The sequence below is a fragment of the Callionymus lyra genome, chromosome 5, assembly GCF_982586985.1.
Source record: "Callionymus lyra chromosome 5, fCalLyr1.hap1.1, whole genome shotgun sequence".
Taxonomy (NCBI): domain Eukaryota; kingdom Metazoa; phylum Chordata; class Actinopteri; order Syngnathiformes; family Callionymidae; genus Callionymus; species Callionymus lyra.
The window spans coordinates 17,057,183-17,068,306 of NC_141822.1; the positions used below are offsets into that span (position 1 = coordinate 17,057,183).

General features: G+C 39.1%; 1 protein-coding gene across 1 annotated transcript; it reads right to left on the reverse strand.

Moving 5' to 3' along the window:
• Positions 1-1,632: 1,632 nt before the first annotated feature.
• On the reverse strand, positions 1,633-11,124 carry LOC148079578 (glutathione hydrolase 5 proenzyme-like). Its single transcript, XM_087792495.1, has 12 exons — positions 10,941-11,124; positions 9,654-9,781; positions 9,152-9,247; positions 6,659-6,854; positions 6,394-6,554; positions 6,182-6,328; positions 5,965-6,095; positions 4,678-4,853; positions 4,520-4,611; positions 2,769-2,878; positions 2,579-2,689; positions 1,633-2,346 (listed from the first exon to the last, which is right to left on the reverse strand). The coding sequence occupies exons 1-12, from the start codon at positions 11,111-11,113 to the stop codon at positions 2,200-2,202; spliced, it is 1,668 nt and encodes a 555-aa protein (XP_087648621.1). The 5' UTR covers positions 11,114-11,124; the 3' UTR covers positions 1,633-2,199.

The following is an 11,124-nucleotide window of genomic DNA, read 5'->3' on the forward strand; positions in this document are numbered from 1 at the left end:
TGGTCCCCAATAACTGGTCTTAACAGAAAGTATAATATAAACTGTATTTATTATTACGCCTAAAATGATTTTCACTTAGAAAAGAAGAGGGATTTTCTCTGTAATAACATTAGCGTGTGACTCTTGACTAGTGAAAAATAGTCAAACACAAACTACCCTCATTCTACATAAATGATGCTCAAAAACACACTCACACATAAGTCTCTAAAAGCCAGGAGACTCACACATACAGAACACCATCATCAGCATACAATCAAATATACATAGAAAGCAAATACATCTTGTAACCAGTCAAGAAATCTGTTTGAAATCTGTTTTTTCATCCACTTAATTATAGTTTTTTTGCAGGTCATGATGGTGATTTTTACTTTTTTTCTATCCGAACATCGGCCCGAGAATATAATCCTGCTTTGGTATGAAGATGGTTGAGAGCCCTGTTTTAAAAGACAGAATTTTTTCTCAAAAGTCAAACTACGATGTGACTTGTCAAGACACTATGTCGGTCAACGTTACTCTAAATATAAGTCGCGAAAACGAGTTTAAACACAAACTCTGCATGAGAACATTTTGTTGCAGAGAAACCAGTCCAGGCTTCCTGTCGAGTCAGCGTTATAATGAGCGTTATTTTTAAAGACATTTGGTTCTTGCTAGTCTTGCCATTTTAATTTTTCGTTTTTTTGAGCAGGAAAATCAAAGTCCTTCCTTTTTTTTATGTTTTTGTGTTTTATGACAAATTACTTTGCAAATGTGTTTAATTAACATTTAAGGATAGTTTTGAAATAGGCTTTTCTTTGTTCCTCTCACTCCTGCTGCTCATACAGGAAGCTCTTTTAACAAGCAAAAATGAATAAATCCACTTTAATTTGACCGCAGTGACAGAATGTGTCATTAAAACTCATTCAACCACAGGTTTTACAGTGGTACGTACAATCGTGAGACAAAACAGCACAAAAGTGTCACTGATTGAGTGAAATGATAACACCAAAATGTTTCTGGTGATTTTTGAACTCTTAAAGCCAAAACATTGCAGAAGAGCCTCTGAATACTAGAATAGATCATAATAATAGGATTTCTGGATAAGATTGTACCATAAATTGTAATTATATATTAAATTTTCCTTTTTTTTTGGTTCTAAAATTAACTTGTAGAAACTTTTTTCCAAAGGAAAAAATCATTTTCTGTCACTTAAAATGTGAAAAATATGCTTGATATATGATGACAGAATCTCTTGTTACCCGTCAGTCATTCTTAATTGCCGTGTGTTGAGAGGAAGTTGGAGACGAACAGAAATCAAACGCTGAAAGATGTTTGGCTCCGTGACAAATGGCTGTTATCTCGACTAGCATCGCAGACTTTAACTCACAGCTCACCCGGATTAAATTGTCAGGGTCTGACACACAGGGCTGCCTCACACTGAGTAGAATTGGTGTCTTCTCATAACACACATCAGGGGCCTCGAAGGGGAAACGCAGCAGAATCCACTCAAGAAATCATCACTTATTCATCGTGCCGACTGAAACTGTGCCGTTTCCTTTGTGTGGGAGCAGAGAAACAGGAAGTGCGTGAAGGAGATTATTGCTGATCAGACAAGGCTTTTACTGGAATTAAACACATAAAGAGAGTCATCAAAGCTTCTTGTCGACACAGATTTAAACATTTATTTTCCAAAATCAAATGTGTACAATATAGAAATGGACATGAATAATACTAGAAATACATTCTTTAAGACCAAACCGATCATACAGATCCATCGGCTCAGGCAGCGTGACTCACAGAATCTCATCAAAAACATCGGTAACATTTAATTAATCAAAAGTGTGCGTTGGTTTAAGGCAGCAAGAAAACTCTTTCAAAGGGAAAAAGTCGAGTTGAAGATGCTATGATATGAATCTAGCATCCGTTCTCATCTTGAGAAATGGATAAAAAAAATGTCAGTTAACTTAACCCCTGTGTTATCTTAGGGTCAAGGTGAGGCTGAAAGGCCTGAAAACGAATGTGTCTTTTTGTCAAGGTCACCACCATCACAACTGCATATGTATTTATGGAAGCCAGGGAGATCTATAGAGTAATATTTCCAAACATCATCATGATGAGGGAATTACTGCATCTTGGAGAGGAAGACTTCAAAACATTTGAAACATGAGAGTCAGGAGAGATTTCACATTAGTTGCACTTTAAAAGGAGTGCAGACACTTTGTGTCAGTATCCTGCTGAAGATCCCATCTTCCTCTTATCTGAAACTCCAACGATGCATTTGTGGTCTTTCTTCACAGCGTTCACAACATTCAGGAAGAATTTCCAGTCTCCGACTTGGTGTCCGAGAGCTTTCAGTCCATCGATGACTGACTGGAGACACACAAATCACATACAGTTAGTTGGTGTGTGTTTTTTTCTGGAATACTTTTAACTTCATCTTATCTTCTACATATCCTAAATATTTCCAGTTAATTAAACATATCTACAAAATCCTTTAAAAATGCCAGGAACAAGATTGAGGGAAAAAATAAACACTGCCCGTTTGTCACTTTAACCAAACCATTATCATAGTGATATATTTTAAACAACAAAGAAACCAGACCTTGTCAAATCCTGGCTCAAAGTTCACATTGTCTTTTGAATCCACAAACAGAATGGGAGCGGCGATGGCGTCTTCCAAGTTCATTCCCAGCCACAAGTGATTGATGATAGACTGAAAGAAAAAAAACAACAAAGGTCATTCTTGAGTGGATATAAACAGACAGAAAGATGGTCCATCAGGATTCAGTTACCAAGGCCATGGCTGAGGTGATCAAACTACCTCCGGATCCTCCAATGATGAGAGTTCTGGCCGAGTCTCCCTCCAGTATCACGGGGCTCATGGAGGAGGGAGGCTGCTCACCTGCAACCACAGTCACCGACAGAATACAGTCAAGGAAACAAACGAGTATCATTGTGTTTCTCGATGCACGATTAGAGTTGTGTTGCCATAAGATAATCAGTCACGACTCCTGAATTTTATGGTGGACCAAATAGACTAAATGAAATCATTAAATAATGTATTAATTATATCTTTAATTAAATAGACATGACATATATTTATGTTTTTATTATGTAATTGACTAAAATATTGATTGATTCATTTTTTATTTTATTTTTTACATTTAGTTTAGGTAGTAATTTCCCGAAGGAGATAAGGAGAGAATAAAGTCAATCTATCTATATATCTTTTTTCATACCACACCGCACAGGATAAGATGCACACTTGAGGGAAAAGGCAAATGTAATTCAAAACATTTTGACAGTGAACTCGATAGGCACAGAATTCAAGTTATTTTGATGAGATTCTTCTTCTAAAAGAGAACATAAATATATATATATATATATATATATATACGTATATATAATCGTGTGATACTTTATAAAAGCAGTTCTAAACACATTCACACAAGGGACCAAGATCTTCAAGCACTCTTTGTTGCGGGCCAAACAAATCACATTTACCAAACTGTCTATAGAAGACAGTATCGAATTCTCTATCAATTTGTTACCTTCAACCGCAGTTTTACTTTTATTGGAAGACTCTATTAAATTGCTAACACTCATAATCTCAGTTCCTTTTTTTAAACTTTGAGCAAGCCATCCTTCGGGCCACATAAGATGAATTGGCGAGCAGGATTTGGCCCCCGGGCCATGTGTTATTTTCTTTCAATTTAGGCAATCTTTTCTATAAATACAGAAATTCATGAGGTTCCTCTGCTAAGAATATACAATTACAACAAGATAGTTCTGGACCTAATTGAGCTTTATGCTATTAACAAGAAGGATCTGTCTCGCCTGCAGTTGATTCAGAACTCTGCAGCGAGAATTCTAACCCGCTCAGGTAGAAGAACTCACATTTCTCCGATCCTTAAAACTCTTCACAGGCTTCCAGTTTCTTCCAGGATCACCTTTAAAATTCTGGTTCTTACTTTCAGATCTGTTCATTGTCAGGCTCCTCCTTACATCACTGATCTGATCCAGCCTTACACCCCAGCTCGGGCTCTGAGGTGTGTGGATCAGAATCTACTTATGGTTCCACGCACACGACTCAGGACCAGAGGAGAGAAATCTTTTCAGGCTGTTGCTCCTAAGCTTTGGAACAATCTTCCTCTCTCTTTGCGCTTGATGGAGTCTACTGACTCCTTTAAGAAACATCTTAAGACGTTTCTATTTGTTCAGGCTTTTCCTTGATTTTCTGGAACTCCTGTGTTGTTCTCAGTATTATCTTGATCTTTAAAGTGTATATACTTTTTTGAGTATTGTTTTGTTTGTTTAAGCGCTTTGTGACCCTGGTCTGGAAAAGCGCTATATAAATAAATAAATATTACTTACTTACTTACTTACTTACTTAACCATATTTAAAATGCTATTTCTAGTTTGACACTGTGACAGCTCTGCTAACAAATGAGACCTTCCTGTCGTGTCAAGTTGTGGGAAATTTTGTGCGTTGTTGTCTTGACTTTAACAAACATAAAGTTGTAGTTTTTGTGCGTGACTTCACCTGCGCTCACACTGTCCGCCCTCCCGCAGAAGTCCAGCAGCTCATTGTTGAGGATGATGCCGGTGCGAGGAGAATAGATGGCGGCCCCGAATCTGTGACACGGAGTTAAACGATTAGTCTGTTATTAACCTTTCACATGAAAACCCTCGTCCGCTCACAGCTGGTTGATGGTGCTGGTGGTCGACACGGCCAGTCCGTGCTCGTCCAGGACCGACACGTGTGTCGTCCCCATTTGATCAGAAGGCGTTTTAGCGTTTTCCCAGTGGGAGCAGTTTGCCAGAATCTTCTCCCGGATTTGGTTGATGAATAAAGGATCAATGAGAAGCGCCGACCCCTGCAGGAAGACATGATGGGAGAAATGAATCATTTAGTTTGCAACATGGTGTCAGCGTTGAAACAGGAAGTCCTCTGTGACTTTTATTTTTCAATGCAGGTACGGGGGCCACAAATGGTCCTAAGTGAAACCTCTTACTCTAATACTTGTTACAGCTTTGTTTAGTATAATTTGATTAATTTTTGTAGAATTTTAAAGATGAGCTACTTTTAAAGCATGTTGTATAATAATGTTACAATTGAATATGTGGGTCATATGTTTTAATTTAATATTGTGTAGTTAAAATGTGTCAATATCTGGACATTGTGGAACTGTTGCATTATGGGACTTGTTATTTGAGAAAGCTGCCTCGACCAATTGGTCCGAACTGTGTTGTGGACTTTTTAATTTTAGTTTAAAACCTTTTAAACGGCTCCATCAAAATAGTAACAAGAAATGTAGTTTTAAAAGTATTTTCTCATTAATATTTAAATTCTCACTTTATTCAGATGTGAGTTTCCGACTTTTAATATCAGAGAGTCCTTGGATAAGAAGAACAAGTTCACTGCCGTTCATCATTCCTTAATAAAAATGATTTGAGACCCTTATCTATTTCTACCAAGCATATGAAAATCAGATTTAAAATCTAGGTCACTGAATCTGCTTCAATAGAAACACGATCAAAGCCCAATCTAAATTTTACTTATGTCATTTTTTATTTTCCAAAGGAAGGCTAAAAAAAGGATAATTTCGGATAATGGATGCATGTTTTCTATTCTGAAACCAACCTGTTTGCTTCAAGAACCGGCACCATTGCACAGGTACTGGTTTAGCACTTGGTAAAACCTAAAGATATCTTTACTTGGAACTTGGAACTTGCACTATGAACATGTTAAATACTGCAAAAAGCAAACTTTTTTTTTCTTAGATAATCTTTACTCAATTAAACTGATATATTTCTGTATTCTGAATTCCCATGTGTCTTTCCCGACACTCGGTATTTCATTCATTCTGAATGGAACCCAAAATATGTGGTTCACTTTGCGAGCAAATAACATCATTTAAAGTCGTTCACACGGTGACATTTTTTAAAACGAAGGTGATCATTTTCCGAAATTATTCAGATTCTTACATTGCTGCTGCTAAAGTGAGGGTCACGGATCCGCCGACGGTTTCTGTTTGCAAATTTCGCCGCCATCACGTAACGATGGTAGAAGTGAAGTTTCTTGTCACCTTCCAGAGATTCCTTGGTCAAGTCGAACCCTGCAGACCAGGACAAAACCCCATTCACAAAGTCATTTATATGGAAACAAGGAAGTTATTTCGTAATAAAACTGAAGTAAGCCAACCTTCCATTATTTTCAGGATGAAAGCCAATAGAGCGCCCCCAGCAGGTGGTGGAGGGAGATGTAATTTAGAGCTTCCTAAAGCAACAGTCCATGCTTTGGTTACGTTCACCTGGACTGACTTCAGATCCTCCATGGACAGTGTCCCACCTGAGATAATAGGTTTAATTTAGCCAAATGTTATGTATATTTATAAAGTTCTTCTGATGTCATACCTGCAGCTTTGACATCTTGAATCAAGTCTTGTCCAATCTTTCCAGTGTAAAAGGCCTCTGTCCCCTCCTGGGCGATGGTTTCCATGGTTTCTGCCAATTTGGGGAACTTAAGCACATCTCCATGGCTCAGAACTGTCTTGTTTTCGTTGCAGAGGATCTCACTGTCAAAGCATGTCAGAACATTGTTATCATTTCTCCCCAAAGATCTTAAGCCACTTTTCTTTAAACAAGACATTCTTATATTCAGGTGTTTACACAATCCTACCAGATGGACGAACTCTTCACTCTCCCCTTGACTATGGGAGACTGCAGAAGAGTTCCCAGATATGGGGGCATTGGGATCCCCTCCCTTGCAAGTCTGATGGTCGGCTCAAACAGTCTGGACCACGGAAGCCTGCCGTACTTTCTGTGGATTACCTCATACCCACGGAGCTCTGCAGGGACCCCGATCCACTTGGGATCTGCAAAGGTTTTCAGCAAAATAACACAAAAGCAAGAGAATTAAAAGGAAGTCTATAATAGGCTGGATGCACTATACTTTTTTACTAATGCATGCGACAAGGCTCTGCTTTGGCCGTACAAAAGATTAATGTGCTCGCCACCCAGCAGGGGCCTCACTTATAAAAGGCCTCATCTTCACCTTAAATGCCCGTTCTTGGCTGAAGGTTACCATAGGACGGCCGCAGGGGAGGACAGCAAGCTGTGGCACGAGCATAGTGAGGAGGACGATCAGCGTTGCAATGGGGGAAACTTCTAGACTCAGTCTTCTATCAAGCGTGTCAACTTAGACGACAGGTCCACTGACTGTCCGCCAAGTGCCAGGGCGGGTTTGGACAAGGGGTGCTCTGGAATTCCTCTAGCTCTGTACAATGAAACCCTCTGCCTGGAGTTTTGGATTTGCAGCATCTGCAGTTTCACCGAGAGCACTGTCAGCCATGTTCTGCATCCCTGCCTACTGGTCTTCCACATTGGCACTGTAGTTTTACACTTGACGTCAGGCTCTCTAATTCACACAGTGCCCACTTCACACAAGCGTTCCATTTGTGGACCACTGGGTGTACATTGTCCCCCTGTTTTTGCAGCATGGTGTAAGCCATATCTAAGCCAGTAGAGGATAGAGAACTATTATAGTATAGTAAGTAAGTAATTTGTATTTGTAAAGCGCTTTTCACAGACCAGGGTCACAAAGTGCTTAAACAATCAAAACAATACACAGTTAAAATACATGCTTTAACAGACCAAGACAACACAGTGACAAAAGCCCCAAGTAAATTAAGAAAAAGCCTGCACAGATAAAAATGTCTGTCAGTAGACTCCATCGAGCACAGAGGGTGAGGACGGTCGTTCCCAAGCTAAGGAGCAAAACTTGGAAGGATTTCTCTCCTCTGGTCCGGAAGCGCTTCTACTGTGATTCTGTGTACGATGGCCTCGACCAGTATTGCCCAAGAGAGCACATCCACAGAGTCTAAAATACTAACATTTGAGGTAGAGGTGAGGCCAAACTGCCCCATGCTGGGTAGCCAGTGAATTCATCTATCTGAGGGTCGAGGACAAACCTCTGGGTTGGTAACCCATAGCAATAGCCTGTAGAGGGCGTAATATCCATTCGTAGAACCATGGTTACAATAGTAATTTTCATATGCATTAATTTCATTTGCATCACCATTGATTCCACATATAACTCCATCCCATCATTTAATTTAATAATATTCCAGACTAAAAGGATCAAAACACGGAGTCGCTTCCGTCGCTCAAACATGTTATTCTTCGCTTTGTGGAGAAAGATGAACAATCCAGAGTGTGTAACGGGTCGTTTATTCGCCGCTCCAAGTCAAAGAAAATACAAGCTTTCAATAATGATGGACCGGACCCCTTCTCCTGGCGACTTCATAGATTGACAGCCCCGGGCAAAGTGGTGGCGAGCTGTGAAAAGTTTGCTTTATGTAAGTCAAATTTCCTGCCCAGGGGTCGTCTTTTTCCAGCCAAATTGTTCTTTCAAGTTCCCTGTGCCACCGATCCCCCACTGAGAGACATTCTAATTTGTCTTCCTGTAATCTAATTATTCAAATGTTTTCGGGCGGGGGTCACCTTCTCTTCCGTCTTTCGCTCCCCCTCTCTGCCTTCATTCTTTGATGTACAATTTAAGGTGCGATTCGCAGATAAGCAGATGTAAGTAAGTAATATTTATTTATATAGTGCTTTTCGAGACCAGGGTCACAAAGCGCTTAAACAATCAAAACAATACTCAAAAAAGTATATACTTTAAAGATCAAGATAATACTGAGAACAACACAGGAGTTCGAGAAATTCAAGGAAAAGCCTGAACAAATAGAAACGTCTTAAGATGTTTCTTAAAGGAGTCAGTAGACTGAAACTTCCGGTGTCATAAATCTAATTCTGATCCAAGCTTGTCTTGAACCAGTGTGAATCAGTCTGGAGTGGAATGTTGATTGTGAATATGTGTAGTCAAACGTTCCCGCTCTTAGATCAAACGTGTAAATTGTACTCTATATTTGATTATCTTTTACCTTTAATTTAAGTATGGCGTATACGTATATAACAATTTAAATTTAACTAGACAAATGACATTTAAAATACCTGCTTGTGGAATCAAAATAAGAAAACAAAACATAACAAAGCCCGGGAGGTGATGAAGTGTGTACTGCAGAATGTAATAGTAGTCATTTAAATTCAACTGTACAATTGATATGTTTTACGAAAACAACTACAATAATGAGAGCTCAAAGGTCAAGCTTACCAACAGTTAACTGAAAGGTGGTCGGACAGTCGTCGAGCAGGTTGGGTTTGACTGAACGAGGAGCGGTCTCTCTAAAGTTGTACACACTCACGTGACCTGACAAAAGAAGACATACGAACCCACTGTCAAAATGTGTTTGAAAAGTCTGAAGTATACTCGTATTTGCCTTTTCTTTTAAGTGTGCATCTTATCCTGTACAGTATAGTATGAAAAAGCTAGATAGATAGATAAATTGACTTTATTAATCCCTCTGGAGATCTGTTTCGGGAAAAACATTTATAAAAACACATGGGTTGAATTAAAAATGTCTTTATTAAAAGGGTCTACCTGGTTAGAGGAGAAAATGTTTTATCGTAGGTATTGGTGTATGTGAGGAATTCATTTAAATAAATAAATGTAATATAGTTAAATTGGTTAAATTGTTTAAAATTAAATGTATTTTCCCCAAAAGTTTAAATCTACAATAAAAATGGCACACGTGACGCTATTCATGAACTCTTACCTGTTCTGTCCCTGATGGTGACTATGGATCCTCCACCGAGGCCCATGCTCTGCGGGTTCACCACTGAGGTGCACAGAAGAGCTGCAATAGCGCCATCTACTGCCGAACCTCCTTCCTGCAGCAGGTTCCTTGAAGGTGTGCCAAGTGGATTATTTGCAAATGATAAATGTTCCCGTTTCTTCTGTCGACGCGCTACATAATCTAACACCATCCAAGCGAACTCTCACACACATCATATCACACACTCACTCACTGAAGTGTGCCAAGCCACGCAAGTTTAAACCTGAACCCTCCAGGAAAGTTATCAGTAGATTTGAGCTCCAGTTCATGCAGACAATGTTAATGTTTTCATAGTAATTGATACTAAATGCGTGTGTTTTTAATTCATTAAGTGTTGATTCATTGACTTGTTGGAAAAGTAAATGTTTTTTTTATATGGGATGTTTTTCTTTTTCAGGTTTTATGCGGAGAATGAAATCAAGCATAGTAGATTTGGCTTTGAAAATTCTGTATGTAAACATTGATGTTATGTCACACACGCAGCAATTGAACTATTCTAAATTAAATGATTCACTAGTGAAACTCTTGTGTGAAGCACCTCTGAGTTGGAGACTGTGGTTTGCATCAGGAGGCAAATTGAAAGCCACTCAGAGTCAACATTTTGTTTAAAAAATAAAACATAAAACGGCTATTTAAGATACACCACATTTTCAGGAATATATAAGTTTCAAGAAAACATTGTTTTTTTTCTTTTACTAGCTCTAAGGGAAGCTTTTAGTGGATATTACAGAAAAGACATGATGTGTCATGGCTTGTTAGTTATTATAACTTTACGATATTACGTAAGGTGTTATTATAACAAATCTTCAACACAATCAGGTGCTGTGGAGGCATCTCTCCATTCATCCTTTGAAAGATCTTGGCAGTAGTTTGAAGGACACACAAAACCGCAACACAAAAGGCGGAAAAACGACATTCCTGATGTGAAAGTGTAACCCATGACAATTTTCATGTGATGTTTTTTAAACAAGACATTGATGCTCAACAACTTCACTAACACCACACAGGACATCACTAAAAGTTGTCTCTGCACAAAATGATCATGTAAGAAGATAAGCATGAGGGAGCTAATTTTTTTTTTCCTTCAATCAAATCTCTTAATCTGCTTATCTCGTGAGCTCACTTCAAGCCTCACGCCTTCAGTAAAAACAATCTGTCGCTGCCAGAATAAATTCTCCAACATTTGCCACCCATGACTGAAGACTTGATGAAAGGGTCTGGACTTACCTGCCGATCTCGGAGCAGATTTTGGAATCTGCAGAAACAGCAGCGTTTGTGAAGCTGCCGTTGGAACATCTCATGTCCTGGAGTGTGTACACACACAGACACACTAAGGCCACCACGCCAATTAAAGCCGAGAGGCCGAGGCAGCAGACCAGACAAGCTTTCTTCTGAGCCATGACACCTTCCA

Coding starts and splice junctions, on each gene's coding strand:
- LOC148079578 (XM_087792495.1), bottom strand. CDS start 11,113: ATGGCTCAGAAGAAAGCTTGTCTGGTCTGCTGCCTCGGCCTCTCGGCT. Junction 6,855..9,151: donor CACCTTTCAGTTAACTGTTG/GTAAGCTTGACC, acceptor AAACCTTTGCAG/ATCCCAAGTGGATCGGGGTC. Junction 2,879..4,519: donor GGCGGACAGTGTGAGCGCAG/GTGAAGTCACGC, acceptor CTGTGGTTGCAG/GTGAGCAGCCTCCCTCCTCC.